This window comes from Narcine bancroftii, chromosome 14, assembly GCF_036971445.1.
Source record: "Narcine bancroftii isolate sNarBan1 chromosome 14, sNarBan1.hap1, whole genome shotgun sequence".
Taxonomy (NCBI): Eukaryota; Metazoa; Chordata; class Chondrichthyes; order Torpediniformes; family Narcinidae; genus Narcine; species Narcine bancroftii.
In genome coordinates this window covers 62,963,313-62,987,092 of record NC_091482.1, presented here as the reverse complement: position 1 = coordinate 62,987,092, position 23,780 = coordinate 62,963,313, and the positions used below count along the sequence as shown (strand labels likewise).

Genomic DNA, 23,780 nt, shown 5'->3' with positions numbered 1-23,780 from the left:
TTGTGGGGTGTGTGAACTGACCCACTGGGCTGAATGGCCTGTCTGCACTCCAAGTACCTAACAAAAGTAGCTGGTGGCTCAGATGAATAGGACACAGGTTGTGTTAGCAATGATGAATGAATCAGTCTGCTCAGTACAGTTATTAGCATTTCATTCCTTGCCTGAAACATCAGTCTAAACATCATCCAACGCACCTCATAATTTTTAAGCTTTGCCTTCAGGTTCTCGAGCATCTTCGCATTTTCTTCCTGCTCTCTGTCTCGTGCCAACAACAGATTTTTCAGCTGCTGTTTCTGAAAGGATTAGACAAAACACACATCTTGCATCATACTCCATTTTACCTTTAGCCAGAGCCTGATTTTACCAGCATCACTGCTGTGTACCTTGGCTCTGTGTTTACACCATAAAGATCCGATCCCTGGTAAACAATGAGAATACCTAAAATGTTTTAAGTTTATGAAGCCCCCCCCCACCCCACCCCCTGTCCTTTACTTGTTCCTGTTTCTCACTCCTCTTAAATCTCTCTCTCCTTCCCCCATTTCATTCATCCAATCCGATCACAGATTGCTCCCTCCAACACCACTTTTCTTTACCATTATCATTTCCCCATCCCAATCAATCTGAAACGATGATTATTACTCTCCAGGGACACTTCCTGACACACCGAGTCCTTCCAACTGCTCAGCTGCGCCTTCTTTAGCAGAAATACCTAAAGGGGCAGATCAGAAACTGATCCCCAAACAGAAATGTGACTTGTAAACATTTGTTAGACCATTCAGTCCTTTAAGCTTGCTCCACCATTAAACACAATCGCGGCAATCCTCTCCTCCATGTGATGTTCACTTCCAACTTCCCTCCAGCACGATGCCTTGTTGTTTAGAGCTGTCCGTGGACTTGGGAACAGAAGGACTGAACTCACGATCTCAAGTCCATTTCTCACTTAATCTAAAATCCATTTACTGCTCCTTGCTGAATAAAAACATTTTAATATCATGTTTGAAATTTTCAATTTTGTTCTTGCCACCAATATCCCCTCACGCAACTAGTTTCAGTTGAGGGAGCAGGGGAAATAGAAAACCGATCACTAGAGAAAGATTTCCAGATGCTGTTTTGAAGTATTAACACTTGACACTGAATTTAAGGAGTACTCAGAGCTGCAACATGAGATTCTAACATTTCAAAAGGACAAAAGGGCTTAAGTATCTTCTGCATCTCAATTTATAATGCAGTTTTGTGAATAGCAAAATAAATTTTGTGCATTAGCTAGAACAGATCAGGAATCCTCACTTCACAAAGTGCTTACTTATAATGTATAAAATGTGATATCCACTCAATACATGGATTAATTTAAATTGGTGCATTACTGGACTGAATCAGGAAACTGTGCAAATTGAGGAGTATCAAAAAAATGGCAATGCTGCCATAGCTGGTGTGGACGGGAAGAGAGTGGAGAGCAGGGAGAAGAGACACAGCGCTCTCCTGCAGGATCCAACCACCCAGTCCAACTTCTGTCAGCTCTGTGCAGGCTTTAAATAGCCTGTTACGGATGTTTATTTTAAAATCTTGCGACCACGGGGTCTGGGCCCAAGGTGGCGGTACCCATGTTCGACAGCAGCCACAAGGGGTTGCAGACTCTGGGGAAGCAGAGGACACCATAAAACAGGGAGACCACCCCCACATGAGAAGAGGAAGTAGGGGAGAAGACGCAAGGGATGATGAACCATCAAGGGATGGAGGTTGAAGAACACACAGGCAAGTGTGTTGGTGACTTGAGGCAAAGAACCCACACAGGCTATGGGCATCTGCAGTCAAAGGACAGGCACCATGCTGCAGACTACTGGAGACTGGATGAAGGGGTACCAGGTTTTGGAATAGATGCGAGAGGTACTGAGGACTGAGTGTCCATAGACATTCATTGACTCTGGGGGAGGGGGACTCTTGCTTCTCTTTCTGAATATATGGGGTGTTGGTCAATTTATGCTGATGGCAAGTCTTAGCCTTACAGGAAATTTCACGTAATCAAACAGAAAATGTAATATTACGATATTACGTGACAATAAAAGAATCTTAAATCCTGAATTCTATATCACAGAGTATCAGGCAACAAAGCATGGACAATTCAGCTTTAACATGCAGAATCCAAAAGGGGGAAAAAAAAATAAATCAGGAAATAAATCCAGGACACAAATTTGAACTACATCAGATTAAGAAAAAGCTTATGGTTTAAGGTAAGAAAATGGAAATTTAAGAATGTTGTTGGGGTGTTTCACTTCACACATTAACAGTGCAGGAAAACTAGGAGTGATTCACAGGCAACCCAAATGATCCAGACAACTGTTTTTTATGATACAGGTACACGATCCTTTATCAGGAACCCTTGGGGGACAGTGTGTTTCGAATTTTGGATATTTCCAGATTTCGGAAAGCCCACGCGAATTGTGCTGCCATATCCATCCCCATCCCCTTCCAGTCCCTCAGCCGCCTCCCCCGACCGACAATCCCTCGGCCGCCTGGCAGTCTTCCCTGGCCGCCTCCTGAAGTGCCAGTTGATGAAGTAGACAAAGACAATGTGGTCAAACAATAATCATGGCTTTTATTAGCAGAAACTCATGGTACAATAATGAAAGACAGTTTTACCCAAGCGGAGTGTCCTTAACAGTAGAGATAATGCACAGCCAATGTTAGTACAGCAAGGCTCGCCAGAGGGGAGACGGGCAGCTTGGCAGACATTTACCACACCTCCCCTGACCACTGGTCTCTCGGCCACCTCCCCCGACCGCAGGTCCCCATTTGCCAGATTTTACATGTCCGGATAAAGGATCGTGTACAAGCTAGAGCATTTTAGGGCAAAGAATAAAAGGGTCACAAATTCTTGAGAAAATGTGCTTTTAGAAGCAGGCATATCTCTAAGGTTCATAACAAGTTATTTTGAACTTGCACAAATTGAGAATTAGACAACAGTGTACACCATAAATAATTTTGAGTTACACATTATAAACGAGCGTTAAAGGTATTGAAATAAATTTACTAGCATATTATCAAAACGATAGAAGGATTAAGTGACATGGTAAAGATTAAGGATGAAAGATTTTGAATTGTTAAGAATTTCAAAGATGAACCCAAAATAAAGCAACGTCAATGAAATAGAAAGTCAATTCAATAAGTTCCAGAGGGAATTCAAGAGGAATTTCTTTATCTAGAAGTTTTCTGTAAATAGAATTCAGCAGCATGGGGAACAGCTCAGAATAATGGAACAAAGCCATTAGTAGAGAGTCAGGCAGTAACGATATTTCATCAGAAAGGAACAGGAGGCAATGCTGAAATGGAGTGGAAGCAGATTCATTGAAGCAGGAGACTAGAATGGGCTGGATGGGCCATTCCCCATCTGAGCATTTGATGTGGTCCAATGAGTTGGAAAAGGTATCCAAGAGAAGACAAATTCAGAAACCTACCAAGTTTTATTTGAAGAGTAAAGATTGGTGGAGAGACAAGAGAAAGAATTCACTTCATACATTGGTCCAGGTTGAAAGATCTCTTCGAAGGATGAGCTGCTCAAGGAACATATAGTTTGTGAATGATTGGTGGGGAAGAGGTGGGGAAACTAAGGCAATTTTGTCAAAAATTCTTATTTTCAGTCAAATCCTTTTAGGCAACTCAGTGGCACAGCTACTACCTCACAACTCCAGAACCCCAGGTTCAATCCTGACCTTTGGGACTGTGCCTGTGAAGTTTGCCCAGCATGCAAATTTCCTTCAGGTTCTTCCCATATCCCAAATATGGGCAAGTTGGGAGGGTTAACTTTCTGTTGTAAATTGCTTGAGTGAATGGTGAGTGGAAGAAACTCGAGGAATTGATTTCTGTACAATTAGAGATAGTGGGAAAGCTGTGAGCATTAGATTCAATGAGCTAAAAGCACCTCCTGTTTGATGGAAAAAAGTATTGACACCTCAAACTGCACTAGAATGGCTTTCCTTTTCATTATTATTTTGTAATCACCCTGGAGGGCACGAGATTCTGTTTGGCTGTCAAAGCATCTTGCTCGAACAACAATCTGATCCAAGTTAAAGCAGAAATATACTGCAACAGTTAGTGCTACTGTCTCAGTTCCAGGGATCCAGGTTTGATTCTGAGCTTTAGTCACACAGGAAACTGCAGACACTAGAATCATTGCTCGAGGAACTTAGTGGGTCAAGTAGCATCGGTGGCAGAAAAGAATGGCTGATGTTTCAGGTCAGAACCTTTCACAAAAGTGCAATGTTGTCAGGTGGGAGGGGTTGGACAGGGGCTAGTAGAGCATTGATAAATTAGGCATCGGTAAATGATTAAAGGATTCAGATGCAGGACAATGGGAGAGAGGGGAAGAAAACAGGTGGAAGTTGAATCGTATAGGCTAGTGGGGGATGACGTGACACAAGGGCAGTTGGTGCTGGAATCTGATTATGGAAGGTTACGATAATGGTACAATGAGCATGGTTATGGAAGAGCTGTTCGAGAAGGACTCATGGTACCAGATGGACCCAAAGGAGGAGGGGAGGGGTGTGGGAGAAGAATGGAAGAAAATGAAACCAGATTTTTTTTTTGGGGGGGGGAAGGTAAGAATAAGTAGGGGTGCTAGGTGTGAGTGGGTGAGGAAGAGGAGTGTATAAAATTGGTCAGAAGAGGAGAAACGGAACTAGTTAACTGAAAGTGGAAGACTACTCAGATGGAAATCAGGAGTGACATTCCCCTAACCCATTGTTCCTGCATGACCCGTTGAGTTCCTCCAGCAAACTGTTCACTGATCCTGGCCCGGGGAGGGGGATGGGGTCATCTGCACTGTTAGAGGAGGAATTGTGGAAATATTGTTCATCACTAAGGGGACCAGTATGTTTTTTTTGCTCTTCTAAATTAACCCCTCCATGAAAGTTAAACAAGTTGGACAGAGCTGATGGGCATTTGTGAAGAATAATAAGTTGGAGGGGCTTGAGAATAAGAGGGCGAGAATGGTACTAGTTAGATGGTTGAGGGTGTGGCCTCAATGAGCCCATTTCTTCCTTTTGCATAACTGTTTATGAATCTCTTGTTGGCAAAGCTTCCCATAATTAAACACTGGCTGGCACCAGTGTAATCCATTTGTGGGGAGTAACAGGAGGAAATTTGAGAGAAAATACAATGTGACAGCAAATTTTAAAAGCTGAACAAGACAGAAAGATAAATAATAATTAGTTGCACCCATCCTGGTGTCCTGGGATACAATGAAATTCTTGAAGGTAAACAAAAATCTGCAGATGCCGCGGGGCCCAATGCAGAGTAGAAAAGTGCTGGAGAAATTCTGCAGGTTACACAGAATCCAAAGGAAATAAAAAGGTCGTTGATGTTTCAAGCATGAGCCCTTCTCAAGAGTGCCAGAAATCAGACAGTTGGTGGGGGATTGGGGGGGGAGGGATAGAGTGGCAAGAGGTGTTTTGATTTCTTCTTCTTTGGCTTGGCTTATTGGAGAAATAAAAGCATCTGAGATTCCTACATCACATAACACAAGACTTGATTCACATTTTGAAATTTTGAAAACTCACCTCATTCTGAAGCTCTCCCACTGACTTGGACTCCTGTGTGATGGGAACAACAAATTTTACCATCAAACAAAGCACCACAACACTGGGAGTTAAACAAGAGAGTCTGCAGACACTGGGGTGGAGTACAATACACAAACATGATGGAGAAACTCAGCAAGTCCCAAAGCATCTGTAGGAAGCAAAAGGTAACCAACACTGATGCTATGGGACCTGCCGAGTTTCTCCAGCATATTTGTTTATTGTACTTCATTACATTGTTCTTTAGCCTCAGGAACTTCACTAGTCACATTTCTGGCTGTACCTACAGCTCATTTCCAAGTGACTAAATATTTCTTTCCCTCACTCTTCACAAACCTCCGAAAACTTCAGGACCACAGCCTAAAGATTGCCAAAGTAGTATTTGAGGAGTGTTTAAGTGACAGGTAGGTGATGCCAAGCCCAAGTTCTGAAAGCCCACAGATCAAAAAAGTAGCAAACAAAGGTAAGGAAACAAGACTAGGCCGAGACGAATGAGCTTGCAGCATGGCTCGTTTGAAGACGAGAGAAAGAGTGACCGTAGAAGATAAATGAGGGAGACAAAGAGGAATAGACAACAAGAGAGAACCAAGTATGACAAATAAATGTCACAGCTGATAAAGAAACCAAGTCATAAATTTTAATCTTAGGCATAAATGCTCCACATTTCAGAAGAATAAAGCAAATTAAACCACTGGCTCCAAAATGACAGTGATGGCACAAAACAAAAAAATCCGAATGATTAGGTTTTGAATATACAGTATAATCATTCAAACATTTATAACCCACTGGCTTCATCATCCCCCACACAAAACACTGCCAGATCTTGCAAATGCTGACCATGAGTAGCTTATCAATTTATTAAATTACAGTAAAATTCTTCACATAATTAAATATACCAAAAAAGGTTGTTCGGATTGACTTCATTAATTTATTACCAATTTAATGCACAATACTTACAAGTGACATTTAGCAAATTGAATGCAGTGTATGTGGGAGTGGGAGAAGAAACTATTTTATCAGAAATAATAGTCGAATTTGCATGAGAGCATGAATGAATTAGGGTAGAATTAAAATGTGTTTATTTTCAAGTGACAGCAAGAAAAGATGCTCAAAGTTGAAATTAGATGATTAAAGGATATTAAATATAGCAAACAGCAATCTATACAATATGCAAATATGGGAAAGAACCAGTCAGCCACTTTATTTTCAGTTGTGCTGTAGCAGAGAGAATCGAAGATGACATTTTAACACAGGTACCCAATTATTCTCCAACCCACAATCACACTATACATGTAGATGCTTCATCAAAAAATGTAGATAGTCTGCAAAATGTACCAGTTACCACCTCACTCTCAGTGCACAGCAGTTCCCGACTCCAGAACAGCCACATGCAAGACTAGAACGTGCAGGGGAATGGAACTAATCCATCCAGGCCACAGCACGTCAAACTTCAGGAACTGCCGACACATTAGCACGGTGCTCCATGCTCAGCAAACACTCCCAAGGGACAATTTGGAATGGGCAATGAATGGTGACTGCACCAGCAATGCATACATTGTGTAAAAGAAATGAACAAGTAGCCATAAAGCAGAATACCCTTTAATTATATGGAGTTAGTCACATGTGGCCTTCAGCCCAACAAGTCCATGCTGACCAATATGATATACTGGATGAATCCCATTTGCCTGCATTTGGTCCATATCCCTCCAAGTCCCTCTCATCCATCAATCTGTCAAATGTCTTTTAAATGGTGTTATTGTCTTGCTTCTCATTTCCTTTGGCACCTCATTTTAGATATAGACCACCCTCTGAGTAAAAACATTTTATCTCAGGTCCGTGTTAAATCTGTCCCATTTACCTTAAACCACTGCTCTCTTATTCTAGAAGAGTCATTTACAAACTTTTTCTTTCCATTCACATACCATTTTAAATAATCCCTATGCCATAGGTACTCTGTTATTATTAAGGGATTACTTAAATTGGTATGTGAATGGGGAAAAAAACCATTGCTCTAGACCAAATTGTTACTGAAATATTTTGCTTGAGAAAAATTGTCATTGGCCCATGTCCTTTGGAGTTCTGAAATAGTGCACATAACGAGTCAATTAGGTACAATTAAAACAGTGGTTTTCAAATTTTTCTTTCCACTCACATACCGCCTTAAATAATCCCTTGCTAATCACAGAGCATTTACAGCATAGGGATTACGTAAGGTATGTGAGTGGAGAGAAAAAAGTTTGAAAACCACAAGAATAATCTTCTCGGGGTGGCTGGTGGTGGGGAGGGGGGGGCGGGGGTAAGAAGAAACTATTAGCATTCACTTTATCAATTGTGTTGAATTTGCATTCCACTTTCTGGGAGCTCAAACATTCTGAAGGAGACATCATCTTTGACATTTTCTGCTTTCTTTCAAGACCTGGTAAGCTTCAAACACAAAATCGCTGTCCCCAAATAAGTTCAACTCCCAAGTAGCAGACATTAGAATTGGGTCTTCTATCTCCACCATCAATGACAGGTATTTCCCCCTCACCAGAGGCTCTGCCTTTATCGAAGGTTCCACATAATCATAGATGTTTGATTACTCACCTGGTAAAGCTGTTTTTGAAGTCCACTCACTCTCTCCAGGAAGACCTTCTGCTCATGGTGGAGTTTTTTCAACCTTCCTTTGAGTTCCTCATTTTCAATCTGAACCTCCTGGAGATAATTAGATAATAAATTGTCAAATCACTGGGGGCTGGGGGTGGGCAGGCGAATGGGAGTTGCAGAGGGACTTAAATGGACCTTGCTACACTTTATTTTGAAGCAGAAAGTGGATGTGAAGGACATTCAATAATCTAAGAACTGATGAGGTGCTGAAGAAAAACCACAATCTCGAAGGGTAGATTAATTCTCACTGGCTGGAATTTATCTCTCTGAGAGCAATCTGTGGCCTGCATTGTATTTCCTTGAACAATGCCCCCCCACCTTCAAAAGTAAAGCCTAAAAGACATTTGAAGCCTTGAAAAGCACTATTATAAACAAGTCCCATTGTTCTACATCCATTGCTATTGGGATTGCCACAGCTAAAAGTACATGTAGGGTGAAGTTTGTAACTTTCAAAGTTAAAAGAAAGCAAAGAGAAGTTGGAGGGGCCCCAGAAGATCAGGCAGCATCCATGGAGAGAAATGGACAGTTCAAGACCCTCCGATGTTGTCTCACCTACTGAGTCCCTCCAGCTTCTCTTTGTTCGCTCAAGATTCCAGCCTTTGAGGTTTTTGTGTTCTCAGTTTTCCCCCCTTGCTCCTGTCAAGGTCACTAAATGGACCAGTGGCTGTTAGTGAATCTGTGGAGCGCAGCTGGTGGGCTGGGTTGGGGAAATTGGGAATGGATGAATGTTACCTTGATGAAGAGCTCAAGCCCAAAACCTTGTTTCTGTATCTTTATCTTTACTAATAAAGTCCACTGTTTGCCCTGTCGAGTTTCTCCAGCTTTGTGTTTTTACTTCAACCACAGTGTCTGCAGACTTTCATCAGAAGACCTCATTCCCCTGACGCTGAGTCATGGGGCCAGATAATTCTTTCCATCTGTCTTTACTCTCCCCACAGCTCTTTCATTTGAAAGGCAAGTCTGGGTATTTTTTTTGTTTATATTTCAAAGTCTATTAATGTTTTTACTTAGTAGCAAAGTTAAAGAAATGCAACTTTTTAAAAAAGTTTTTCCATCCATTTCCAAATGAATAAGAAATTCAAACAGCAAGAATTGTTCGAGCCATCAGAACACCCGCGAGTAGAACCATACTTTCGTGCTACCAACCCCATCCCCTTTCAGCTAGCTTAACCTCAATAAAGGGTCAGCACCATCAGAAGTCAAAATTTCAGTGCAGATGGTGACCACCTGGCATCATTAACTAGGTCCTTCTCCATAGATGCCGACATACTATTGGGACAGAGTATACAGATATGTTTTTGTGAGATAAATTGGGGAAGGTTTCTTAGAGTAGGTCACATACAAACACTAAAACATTTCTTATTTGAAATACCAGCTCTCTGCCCCATGCTAAACATATCCACTCCACAGCTTTTGCAAGAGCTTTGAAGAGTGCTCAAGAGACTTCACTAATGGATTCTTGTTTACAAAAGGCAACAGATGAAAAATCTTGTCCGAGCTGCAGATTGTCTGGAAGAGAACTTGTTGTTTGAAGAGGATCATGTCATTTTACAGGGAGAGGGCATGGAAGCTTTGTCAGCAAGACACCAGAGTGGCTGATTGAAAATGAATCAGTTGTGGATGTCATCGTACAACGAATCTTTCTCTGAAAACTGACAAGAACCTTCCTGAGCGGCAACGCTAATTTCCCCGGACACGCTGGAATTGACTAGACATGAATGGTTACCACTGACCTTTCAAGCCTAGTGAACTTTATAAATGTTAAATTCTGTGCACAGTATAAGAATTGCCTGCAACCAGTGAACTTGGAGGAGTGAGAAGTGAGATTAGACTGTGAACCAAAGAACTTTTCTGAACTTACACACAAATTACATACACGTGTGCTTAGAATTAGAAGGGGGTTAATAGTGATTTTAAAGTTTAATTCTATTTTCATGTTTAAAGATAATTAAAAGCAACTTTTGTTTCAGTAACCAATTGACTTGGTGAATATCTATTGCTGGTGGGTTTTTGGGTCCTCTGGGCTCGTAACTTTATCGTACATACTAAACCAGGATTGTCAATTTAGATTATCTGCTCAACATCCTGCATCTAATCCTGAACAGCAACCTATTGAATTAAATGGCAACAAGAGCATTAACCAGGCAATGGCAGTATTCCATCTGAATTAATTCTTTATTCAAATGCAAAGGTGACAGGCAACGGACTTTAGAAAATGTTGAAGAGACTGTGGATGCGGGAATCTGCAGCAGTAAACTGCTGAAGGTACTTGGTGGATAAAGCAACATCTGTGGGGTGAAAACAATTGTCAATATTTACATTCGAGACCCTGCAATGGGAGTAATCCAGAGTCTTAAAATGTCGATTCCAACCCCACCATCCATCCCTCCCCCCCCCCAGCACCTAACCCCACAGATGCAGCTTGACGTACTGAATTTCTCTAGCAGTTTGCTTCTTGCTAGAAAACTATTGGTTATTTGCAGAATGTGCGACTGTAACAATACCTTCATTGTGCGCTGTTCTTTTGGACTTGGTGTTAAATTTGTCTCAACTGGAGGATGCCTTTGATCCAACTTCTGTGGTATTTCAACAGTCTGCAAAAGTACAACGTGCTTTTTGTTGAAAAAAAAACATATTCAAGGAAAAAGAGAATGCAATGTTTAAGTAATGTTACGAGCCCAAAGGACCCAAACCCAGCAGCAATAGAAATTCAACAAGATAAATGGTTAAACAAAAGATTCTTTTAATTATCTTCAAATATGAAAACAGGATCAAACTTTAACTTACGACTACTACATTGTATGCAATGTGTGTACAAGTTCAGAAAAGTTCTTTAATTCACAGTCCAATCTCACTTCTCACTCCTCCAAATTCACTGGTATCAGGCAATTCTTATACTGTGCACAGAATTTAACATTTATGAATTTCACCAGGCTTTGGTGCTTGAAAGGTAAATAGTTACTGATCAGGAAGGTTCTTGTCAGTTTTCAGAGAGAGATTTGTTGCTCATTGGACACCCACAAATGATTCCTTCTGAACAGCCACTTCAGAGTCTTGCCGAAGAAACTTGCCCCATCAGGGTTTTTTTTTTAGATGATAACCTTTCTTTCAGGTCACCAGTGTTCCTTTTTGTTTCCCTTATTTCAAGTGAAACATTATACAGCCAGCCATAACCTCTTAAGGACCACAAAGGCTTTGACCAGGCGGAACTAAAATCCAAGTCTTCAAAATGAGGTTTTTCCACAAGCTTGCCAGCTTGTCATGTTCCAGCTGCTAATTAACTGTAGAACTGTATTCTCACTCTCACACACACACACACACACACACAGAAAATGACGTGACTCTCAGAACAGCCAAGTGGCCTCAGATAGACTGTGGCTCCGAACCTAATCTTCAGAGTTCGTACATCTGTTGCTTTACAAAACAATAATCCATTACTTCACAGTATGTCCAATTAACACCAACTTGTGAAGTCCTTATAGACATCCTTCAAAGTTTTTGCAAAGCTACCCGGAGCCTGGACTGTCTAGTTTGAGCAGAGCTCCGGCATTTTAAATGAGATGTTTCGAAATGTTTGCAAGTGACCTACACTAAAAAACCTGCCACAATTTATCTCCTTTTAAAACATATCTATATATAATATAAAATATAACAATCTGTCACAGAACAGAGACACAAGAGACTTTGGATGCTGGAACCTGAAGCAAGTACCGTCGGAAGAAGCCAGTAGGTTGGGCAACAGCTGCAAGAAATTGTCAATTTTTTGGTTCAATATCCTGGATTAGGTCTCATCTGGTTGTTTAACTAAAAGATTTTCTAATGATGAAACAAATGAGCTTCAAGATGGTGAGCACTGATATATCCAAGTGAAGGAACTGAGTAACAGATATTCAGTTGGCATTTACATGGCTTTTCCCTGACCCACAACATTTTGGAATCAGTGCTGCAGTAATCATCGTTTTGGTGAAACAGATGCCGATGCCGTGCAGGTGATGGGTATTCCAAACCTCAGTTTTTCCATCCATGAGTGCTTCTATCTTAATAATTACTGCTTACACCAGGTGTGTCAGCTTCTGAAGCAAAATATTTCATTATGCAAGCCAGCAGTGGTTTCAAAAAGTGGCCTACAATAAGATCCAAGGAGAGATTTCTGGGAATTACAATGTTTTAAGGATTCTGTGACAAGAATTTGGTATTCTGTATTCTAGCCAATTACTTGCACTCAAAAGAAACAATTTTCTTGATGATGGTGGGAAGGGCAGACAGACACAGCTAAAGTTTTAGAGAGTCTGCAGCCAATGCCCACCCTTTAAAGGGAGATTCGGGAAACAGTGATATAAACACAAGAACATAATAGGAGCAGGAGTAGGCCTTCCAGCCTGTTGAGCCAGCCCTGCCATTCAATGTGATCATGGCTGATCCAAATGAAACTGCCATAGGAGTAAACCAAGTCCCAACAAAACTGGAGGGGATGATCTCATCCCCTTATCCTCCCATAGGTCATCTCAGTACAAGTACTGTCAGCCTGTTAAGACTTCACTGCTGGTGTTATTTTCATTGCCTCAGTTATTTACGAGCCTTCAGAAATCATCAAGCTGGCCATTCTACATACTGGAGGTACAAGGAGATACTTCGATGCAAGTCATCAACTTGCTTCTTCCCAAAAAAAAGTCAATGTCTTTGTGCAATAAACACACAGCCCCTGCAGCTAGATACCCATTCATATATATTCTAACACAGATCGAAGTGGTGGATTTTGGATAGTCATAATCACCAAAAGATGCATTGTTACAACAAAACAACAATCAAGAACTGATTTTCAAGCAAAATAGCTTTTTGTAGGAATAATTACCAAAGAAAAAACAATTACAAGTCCAGAAAATAATCTTTAGAAAATCCCGAGATATGGCTTTGTCGTCATCTAAATTGTTAAAATTCATTTTGGCACAAAAGTAAACAAGAAAATTTGCAGATGCTAAATTGACTGAAGGACACAAAATGCTGGAAAACCTCATCAAGTCACATAGCATCCATTGGAAGGACAAGACAAATCAAGGTTTTCATGCCTGAGCCCTTCCTCAGGGATCTGGAAAAAATTACCCTGATAGATTGACTTTCTCTTTCTGCAGACATTGCCTGACATGCAAAACGTTACCACTATTTCATTTCTGATTTCTGAAATCTGTAGGTTATCGACTAGAAGGTACAAGCCTAATTTTTTTTATAGCCTTACCTGAGGTACATGGGGCAACTTCACACTGGGTTCTTTTGCTATGGGGGGGGGGTGGAGGGAAAGGAAAAATGTTAACAGCATTATTTAAACAGAGTCAACTTTTACTCTGCAAACTCTATTCATCCTGTTCTAGAGTGTAAGGCACAATGGCAAATTAATTGTGAAAGAATATCCTTCTGGGTACTACTGGTAACATCCAACATTGAGGACCACATGTGTACAATTCTCAGAGCAACTCTTGACAGTATCTCCATTACCTCTGCCACTTAGAGACCTTGATTACAGATATTAACAAACACACCTGATCTTTGATACCTCACCCCAACATGTGACCTCACTGGTCTTCATCAGTGAACTCCCTCCCCCACGGCACTGTGGGTGCACCTTTATCAAAAGGACTTCAACGGTTCATGAGACAGCTCATCGTGTTCTTAATTACAATGAAGTATCAGATTTATCACTGTTAATGCTCAATGTTCAGTTGTGGTAAGTGGGAACAGTTCAACATTTAAAAAAAAACAACTTCGACATGAAATATTGATAGCCAACATCAGTCTTTAAAACCATCCAAGGTTTTATTCAAAATTTGTCAAAAGTTCTATCTACAGGAGCAGACATTTGCAAACCAATACTCCCAAAGCTGTAAACACAAAAGTTGAAAGTAAAATCGAACAATGATCTTTCACATTGACAGAAATTTACACAGGTTTAAAGCCAATAATTGGAGAAATTAATTTTGCCTGATCTACTGATTTTCAGCCCTCTGTTTTTATTCCGGATTTACAGAAGTCCTTACAATTCTCATTCAAGATCGAGTCCACAGCATGCAAAGTGGCTAATGCACGTACTCATTGCAACTGATGGATATACAGTGGCAGAACTGGGAGTATAGCTCCCTGTCAACTCCACCGCTCCCAATTCAATCCCACATTCACACATCTGTTTGGAGTTTACATGCTCTCCCTGTAACCGAATGGGTTTCCTCCCACATCCCAAAGACGTACCGGTTGACTGGTTAATTGATAATATAAATTACCCCAAGTGTAGATGGGTGGTAGGCGAATTGTGGAGGTTAATAAATGAGAAAAAATAGGTTACAGGAAAACAAGTGGAGAAAAGAACTAATGGGATTACTGAGAGCTCAATGGCCTCCTCCATGCTTTAAAGAAATGAGACGACAAGACCAAGGAGCAGAATTGGGCCATTTAGTCTGCACCACCATTCAAGATCATGGCTGATATATTTTTCCTCTCATTCCCATCTCTTGCTTTCTCCCACAATCTCTGACACCTTTACAAACCAAAAAAACTATCAACTTTTAAATCTACCCATTGACATATATAGCAAAGAATTCCACATATTCACCACCCTCTGGCTGAAGAAAATTTTCAGCATTTCTGTTCTAAGGTAGGGGGGGGGGGGATCTTTTATTCTGAGTTTATGCCCTCTGGTTCTAGACTCATCCACTGCTGGAAACATCTCCACATCCACTCAATCCAGCCCTTTCACTAGATTTTAATGAGATCCCCATCATCCTTCAAACTCTAGCAAGTACAAGCTATCAAACTCTCCTCTAACCCTCTCATCTCTGGGATACTCAAACCTCTAATGGGCCCTCTCAATGCCAGCACATCATTCCTTAGATATGGTTCCCAAAACTGCTCACCATTTTCCAAACGTGATCTGACCCACACATTGTAAAGTTTCAGCATTACATCTTTGCGTTTATATTCTAGACCTCTCAAAATGAATGTTAACACTATATTTGCCTTACTACTCACTCAATTGGCAAGTTATCTCCACTTTAAGCTTTTGAATGCACTGGCTGGATGTTAATAGACAAATACATTCTTAAAATCAATGACCACACCACAATCTGATGTATGACCACAAGCAATATATACAAATTTGTGCAAGTATTATCTATGAATAATCTCAGTAATAGTTCACATTAAGTATTGCATAATCAGATCAGACTGGGAACAATCTGCTTGCAAATCAGATGCCTGATAACATTACACAGACCCCACAGTCAATACAGATTTATTCTGTGGCACACATTAAGTAATCTAGTCTGCCATCAGAAGATGGCACTGGAGAGCTAAATGTTAAACTCCAGACACACTGATTTACTTACTTCAATTTCTTGCCCTCAAACAGCTAGCCCTCCCATTACACAAGTTATAAGATAGTTACAGCATAGCAGGAGACCATTCAGCTCATCATGTGGTCAGCTATGTATGGAACCAAAAGAGAATTTTGGGGTGGGGGGGGGGGGAAGGAAGATAAAAGAGATGTTAAAAATTTTTTTGCATCAGTATTCATTCAGTAAACTGGCACAGTCGAAGGAATTAAGAAAAACAAGCAGTGAGATCATTGGAACCGATAATAGATTAAAGAGGTGGTGGTTCTTGCGATCTTAAAGCAAATAAGGGCGGTTAAATCCATAGGGCCTGACAAGATATTCCCGCAGACCTTAACCTTAAAGCAGGGGCTTTAGCGGAAATATTTATAATGTTCTTAGCTAGGAGTGTGGTGCCAGAGGATTGGAGGATAGCTCATGTTGTTCTGGAAATTATAGGCTGATGAGCTGGACATCAGTAGTAGATAAATTATTGGAAGGTGTTCTAAGAGTTCAGATATACAAGCATTTGGATTAGCCAGGGACTGATTAGAGATATTCAAAATGGCTTTGTGCAAAGTAGGTTATTGTTTACCAAGAAAGTTGGTGAAGTTAAATCAGTGGATGTTGTCTCCATGGACAAAGCCTCTGATAAGGTTCCACATAGGAGATTAGTCAGGAAGGTTCAATCACTCAGTATTCATGGTGAAGTAGTAAACTGGATTCAACAATGAATGAACAGGAAAAGCCATTGCTTCTCAGACTGGTGACCTGTGACTAGTGATGTGCCTCAGGGATTGGTGCTAGGACCATTATTGTTGGTCATCTATATCAATGATCTGGATGGTAATGCAAATTGGATCAGCAAGTTTGCAGATGGCACGAAGACTGGAACTGTTGTAGACAGCAGAGAAGGTCTTCAAAGCTTGTAGATGGATCTAGTCCAGATGGGAAAATGGGCTGAAAAATTGAATTTAATGCAGTCAAGTGCAATTGTTGCATTTTGGAAGGACAAACCAAGAACAACATACATGGTAAATGGTAGGGTACTGAGGAGTGTGTAGAACAGAGGGATCTGGGAATACATATACATAATTCCCTGAAAGTGGCATCATAAGTAGGTAGTTTTAAAGAGAGCTTTTGGCATTTTGGCCTTCATAAATCAAAGTATTCGGTACAGAGGTTGGGTTGTTATGGCAAAGTTTTAATAAGAAATTGGGGAGGCTAAATTTGGAGTATTGTGTGCAGTTTTGGTCACTAACCTCAGGAAAGATATCAGTAAGATAGAAAGAGTTCAGAGAAGATTTAGTAGGATGTGGGCCAGACTTCAGGAACTGAGTTACAAGGAAAGGTTAACCAGATTAGGACTTTATTCCCTGGAACAAAGAACAATAAGGGGAGATTTGAAAGAGGTATTTAAAATTTTGAGAGGGGTTGACAGAGTAAACATAGGTAGGCTTTTTACCCAGAGGGTAGGGGAAATGCAAACCAGAGGACATGGGTTAAAAGTGAAAGGGGAAAAATTTAAGGGGAAAACTTCTTCACACAGAGTGTTGGGATTGAGAAACTAGCTGCCAGCTGAAGTGGTGAATGCAGGACAAATTTTAACAGTGAAGAAGAATTTGGATAGATACATGGATGGGAAGGGTATGGAAGGCTATGGACATGCAGATCAGTAGGATTAAGCAGAAAAATGGTTCGGCACAGACTAGAAGGGCCAAAGGGGCTTTTTTCTGAATTTCAATGTTCTATGTTCCTAGTGGTTGCAAAAACAATCGAACCAGCCCCATTCTCCAGCCCTCTCCCACTGCAAACTTCAATATATCCCTCTCTGAACACCACAAGTTACATGCACCATTGCCCCCACAGCATTTAGGAAGTGTCCAGATCAGCCATTCTCAAAGGGGGCCCCACAGCCTTGCTGGAGGCCACAATACATTGAAGTAAAAGCATCCTTTTCACCTCAAATAATAATATTTTTTTAAAATTTAGTCAGTAGAGGTACGGAAAAAAACCCAAACTTAACTGCATTGCAAGGATGGGGACCTATAAACCTTGAACAGAGACCTGGGGGCAATCACTAGGGAAAAAAAGGTTGAAAATGGCTGGTTTGATGAGCACTTGAATTGCCTCAGGATTAAAGGTTGGGCCAAGTACTGGGAATGGAATTAATACAGAGGGTGTCCACAAGAAGGAATTTTTGAATTAACAGACTAATTTATCCATCTTATATTTTTTTCCTGTCTCCTGCTGCATTATGTAATTTGATTTAAACTATTGTAGCTGTGTATCTTATGTACTCGTGTGGCTGCAACAAGATCGCTATCGCTATGTGTAGAGAAGAATAAACTCTGTCATAGTTTCATGATCACCAAGAGTTATATTACCTTTTAATTCAGATTTATTTCATAACGAACTTAAATTTCATAATGAACTTACATTTCCTAGCTGACTTAATGGGATTTGAACTTGGATCCACAGATTAATAAACCAGGCATCTGAATAGCATCAACTTCAATCTTAACAATGTCTAGCATGTCCCATTATAAATAATAAGAATTAATAAATCTAATGTTAAAAAAAGATATTATTAAAAATTTCCTATCAGAGGGAAACTCAACCACATAACCATTTGAAAGAGCAAGAGGGAATAGAGATTAAATGGTCTGAAACCCAGTCAAATTCCAAGTCAGGGAACTAGTGATGGAAACTGTCAGAGGTTGATGATGGCATACCAGCACCTCATCAGAAACCAAGGAAATGCTGCATTCCTCAACAACTTCTACAAGTCCATTGCATCACTCTTCAATAAGAACAGCTCCTTCCACAAAAAAAAACTACATACAGCACTGACACCAGAGTGTGCATTACCAACAAAGACATCACCAGACCCTTGTCACCATCCCACCCCACCCTCTATCGACACATCTGAGCCACAACTCAAGCCCACACTGGACATTCCTCCTCACTGAATTTTTAAAAACAGTTTTCCCAATTATAATTTTTCAAAAACAAAACAATTCCAATTTCTAACATTATTAAAGTTAAAACATTCATCTTGTAAACCAAGGTGGGAAAAGCACTAACTCTCCATTCTTGAATTTATAAAACTATGCCTTTGAAGTACGGTCTACTCCCACTTCCATTATATACCACTGGTCTGAAGGAAGATTTCCATTTCTCCGATGCATTTCACAACCTCAACACAGCCCAAAGTGGTCCAAAGCAATGAAGTAGGCTTGAAATGCAGCAAAATCTGGCATGGAAGCAGTGCACAACAAGATCCACATCACTGATATTAATTAGATTGGAATGAAGGGTGAATTTTGGCCCCACAACCTTTGCGATCCCAAACAACTGCACCTCTAGCAGCACTCTCTGCAGGGTGAGCCAAAGATCAGCATAACTTGAGGACCTATGGTCCTTGGATTCTAATGCCACCCAGAAACAAGTCCAAAAGAAGCACAACAAAAATGGTAGAGAGTTTATAGGTTCAAACCACAGCAGTTGTCCCCACAACTCAAATTGCAATGCAATCCACCTGGAGATCACCAGGCTGCAATGTGTACATCAATATCCTTACCTTTCACCACTTTCTCCATTGCAGCTCTGATCAAAGCCAAAACCTCTGGATTTTTGGAGAGTTGTGCATAGTGCCAACACTGGTGACTTTGCTGATCCATTAAAGTAACATCCGCTCCATGATTCAAGAGAACCTCCACCGCATCCTTGCAATCAGATTTGCATCCCAGCATCAGTGCAGTCCTGTAGCAACAGAGGATCAGGGTTAACAGATGACTGATGGTAGATGTTGGAAGCAGATTGCAACATTGCAGTTCCAGCAGCTGCGACACAGTGATAGATGAAACGGATATGGTACATACGCAGCAGACAAAGGGTAGCCATTCTACCCTCAGTCCTCGTCGGATATTCAACACAATTGTTGACAATCCCCTCTTCTTATTTCTCATCTTTGTCCACATCTTAATCCATATCCTGTGACTGCAGCCTCTCATTCTTGAGAACCATCATATCTAGTCTGTCTCTGCCTGATAGAATTTTATGCATTTCAATGAGATCACTTCAATCCTTGTCAACCTCAAGTGCAAGCCTAGGTGATCTACTTTCTCATATGACAAGCTTGCTATTGGAGAAAACAATTAAACTGGCAATGATCTGTGACATCTACATCTCTGAGGAAAGACAACAAAATTGTACACAATACTCAAGGTGTGACCTCACCAAAGCACAAGATCTTTAAACTTAAAAACTCCATACTTATATACTCAATTTCTTGCAATAAATATCAACTTATCCAATTGCTTTCTGCAGCTGTATATCTGATTTTAGTGATCACCATACCAGTACACCCAGGTCCCTTTGTACATCCCTGAGTGCCAATCTCACACATGAATATTGTTCTACTTTTGATTTTCCTGCCAAATTAGATAATGCATTTACCCACATAAGGTTGCATTTACCTTATATTGGCCCACTTACTCAGCTTGTACACTCTTTGCATCTTCCTAAACTCTCAATCCCACACCCACGTCATCAGAAAACTTAGAAATATTACCATCAGTTCCATCATCGCAATTTATTGTGAACAGATGGGGTCATCTCTCAGTTACTGAGGAGTAGATGTGACAGATATCCACTTTACTCATGTTTGAATATAGAGGGGCTACATCAATGAAGATCATCTACTTTATGCAATTCTGCATAAATCAACTCACCATCTGCCACTTCACCAGATTTAATAGTGGAACTGAAAGCCAAGAGGCTTTGTTCAAACTTGCATCTTTTATTTCTGACATTACCTTCTGTCATTATCCCTCGAGTTGACGTCTGCTCCACGATCCAGTAAAAGCCGGCAGGCCACTGGACGGCACGCTTGGGCGGCTAACAGGAGAGGGGTGCATCCACCCTGAGCACATGAAAGAAGCACAGTGAAGGAAATCATGAGGGTCTGGTCCTTCCACACAAATGTGCTCACTGCCGAGCACATCTGACATAGCTTTTCTGTACCCTGATCCTACAGGGTGTGAAATTGGATGGAATATTCCAAGTCATTCAAAACAGAGGTGGGGAAGGAAAGAAATTGAATGGGAACCCGAGAGGTAATTTTATTTCTTAATTTTAGATAGTGGAATATGGAACAAGCTGCCAGAGGTAGTAGATGCAGATTCAGTTGTAATGTTTAAAAGACATTTGGACAGATCCACGAATAGAATGGGTTTAGAGGGATACGAGCCAAAAGTAGCCTGGTAGGACGAATGTAGGTGTGACATTTTGGCCAGTGTGAGCAAGTTGAACCAAAGGACTTGTTTCTACACTGTATAATCGTGAATATCAGAACTCGTTGAACTCTATACCAAATCCAGAAGGCTGCATTATACAGTTTTTAAATTTGGATAGGAAGCTGCCAAAAACAGTCAAACCATTGAGATTTCTGACTTTTACCTGGTGATTCTTGTTGCACTTACCCCATCCCTGACATTCACAACAGCTCCGTGGTCCAGGAGTAGCTTCACACATGATGCACAACCAGCAACTGCTGAAACAGGGAGTAAGATGATGATGGAAAAGCACAGTGCGAACATTCACATAAGAGTTAATTCACTGGAAGTCTAAAATTTGAATCCTGTTTAGTCTGATCACTGAATCAGACACAAACCATCCCAGTGTAGCCAGTTGTACCAAATACACATGTATTATTTCATCAATTCACTGGCAACTTTGGTCTGTGTCAAAATATGCTCGACAGCCTAGACCTTGGGGTAGCAAAGTGGTAAAACATCCCCCTCCCCTCACTGAGGAGAAAAAGCCTGGGAGAGGACCCGACAGAATAGGGACCACAGCAACTGCGGTGGTGGGGGGGGTCCATACCAGGCCACAGGGTGCTGGAGACTGGCTCGTGGAAACCAGACATCAGAACCTAGATCCGTGAGGATGGCAAGTAGGGGCATCTGAAGTACTCAGGCACTGACAGCTTCCTGATCCTATCAGGGGTTAGGAACCAGAGACCGAGGATGACTCAGATGGCTGGAGCTTGGGCTCACCACTGGACCAGACAGGAGGCCATAGGGGTGCAGGAGGCATCGGAGGAGGTGGTGAGATCCACTGACACGATGACCCTGAAAGGACTCTTTTGCTTCTTTCTCATCTGGCGAGGAGCACTGGACCAGTGTGGCCTCTGAGTACCTCTCCAGGGGTGTCTGCGACAATAAAGGAACCTTGAGCCTATTAAAATTCTGTGCCCAAAATACAGCTAGTTTATGCAATCTCATACAGACCTGCATCGTGAAGAGCAGATCTACCTTGATTGTCTATCGTGTCAACAGGGCAATCTTGCTGTAAAACAAAAGGGCTTTACTTAATCTAGGTGAACAACAATCAAAAGATATCCTGACACAATGAAAATGCACACATCACTCACAGAAGGCAAAAGTACAAAAATTGCAGACACTGAAATCTTGAACAATGACCTGTTGAAGGGACTCAGTGGGTCAGGCAGTATCAGTGGCGAGAAGGGGTCGATGTTTTGGGTCAGAACCCTCCATTAAAACAAGTGGAACGGGAAGACATCAACTGTACAAATTGGGGGAAAAGGTTGAGAGCAGCAAAAAAGTGATTGGCAGAAGGTGTAAGAGGTGGAGAGACAAGTCGAAGATAAGACAGTGGCAAGGAGAGGTTAGAGAGAAAAGAAAGAATTAGAGCAAGCAGTACAAACACCGGTCCAAAGTGGTTGAGTACAAAACCAGTCCTGGAAAACCAGGACACCGAGTATGTGCACTTCTTGATAGTCCTAAAAAACTGGGACCCAGCGTATATGCACTTGTTGGTAGTCCTGGAAAACCATTACATGGAGTCCAAAGGGTTAAGGCTGTCCAAGATAAATATGATGTGCTGTTCAAGTTTGCCTATGGTCTCACTCTGACAATGGATGAGACTGAGGATGGACATGGTGAGGGGAATTGAAATGATTGGTTATTGAAAGTTCAATCCTAAACCCATAGTAAACACTATCTGCTTTCCAGCCTCCATTTCTTTAACTACTCCCATTCTTACATTTCACTCCAATCTCCAGCTAACCCCTCCCTCAGTGTACTCCTACCCATCTCTCCCCACTTCTGTCCAGTACTCTTTCATCTCCAAGCCCCTCCCCAGCTTCTTCCCTCCCTTGATATAGTTGCTATCTCCCCTTCTCACTTTAGTCTTGATAAAGGGTCACAATCCAAAAAGTTAATTGACCCTGATGCTATCTGACGCACCGAGTTCCTCCAGCAACTCAGTCTATATTCTGTAGAGCTATGCCAAAGAAATTTAATTGCCAAATGTAAATCACTCTCTTCAGTGGGAACAGGCTGTTGTAAACTACTTTGTAAGAGCTACACGACTACTCAACCTTTTCAAGATGGGATGCTTTCTGTATCATGAACTTACTTGGAATACCTCGTCACCCACTTACCAGAGCTTTAGAAATACTGCAACAAACCACCAAGAAATCTGAATAAAATTAGAGTAGGTCCCTTACTGCTTCAGGGACCTGGGTTCCATCCCATCCTCTGCCATTTTTGCAGTTAATTTACAAAAGAATTAAAAGGGAATGGGTCTAATGAGATTATTTGCCTTGGAGCTGGCACGGTAGACGAGCCACCTTGGTAGATTGGCTGAACTGTCTGTTCCCCTATTGTATTGCGCAAAACAGCAATAACAGGAAGAAAAAAAAAACTTAAATTACATCCTTAAAAGTAGCAAATCAATAGAAATCTCAAGATTTTTTTTTTTAAATATATCAGTCTTGGGACACAGAGTCATCATGAGAAGTCCATACAAAAATATCAGAACTCCTCCCCCATTCCCTCAATCATTCCAAGAGTTGTGCAACTTAATTTCACAATCTATGGGTTACATGATCGGTCAAATAAACCCAAATGAAAAAATTATATTCCATTGTTCTTGATGCAGTACTTTCCACACAAATCTAAAAAGTGACTGACGTTATGCGTTCCTTGCACCAAGAAAAAAAAGCACAGAAGGGCTCATCATGACATGGTGGTGTTTAATTTCTTCTCACCTCCCCCCAACCCCCATTTCCTCATCTGATCACTCCAGCCTTCCTCCCTATACATCAGGAGGAAGTACTGTAGTGCTGAGAACAGAACTCAGCTACAATAAGCTTGGGGAGAACAGAAGGACTTGAGAA

The 23,780-nt window shown here is 41.1% G+C and overlaps 1 protein-coding gene across 10 annotated transcripts in view; it reads right to left on the bottom strand.

Moving 5' to 3' along the window:
- The window catches only part of LOC138749166 (uveal autoantigen with coiled-coil domains and ankyrin repeats-like), a 109,310-nt gene that overhangs the window by 15,762 nt on the left and 69,768 nt on the right, over positions 1 to 23,780 (bottom strand). For 6 of the 10 annotated variants that reach the window (XM_069910180.1, XM_069910178.1, XM_069910171.1 and 3 more), the window contains 9 exons: positions 21,868 to 21,925; positions 21,058 to 21,128; positions 20,392 to 20,498; positions 19,155 to 19,336; positions 13,450 to 13,487; positions 10,721 to 10,810; positions 8,157 to 8,264; positions 5,553 to 5,585; positions 195 to 293 (listed from right to left, as the gene is read on the bottom strand). In XM_069910180.1, coding sequence (XP_069766281.1) covers positions 195 to 293; positions 5,553 to 5,585; positions 8,157 to 8,264; positions 10,721 to 10,810; positions 13,450 to 13,487; positions 19,155 to 19,336; positions 20,392 to 20,498; positions 21,058 to 21,128; positions 21,868 to 21,925 — 786 coding nt within the window. The remainder of the gene's footprint in view (positions 1 to 194; positions 294 to 5,552; positions 5,586 to 8,156; positions 8,265 to 10,720; positions 10,811 to 13,449; positions 13,488 to 19,154; positions 19,337 to 20,391; positions 20,499 to 21,057; positions 21,129 to 21,867; positions 21,926 to 23,780) is intronic. The other 4 variants (XM_069910172.1, XM_069910175.1, XM_069910176.1 and 1 more) reach the window with 4 other exon arrangements.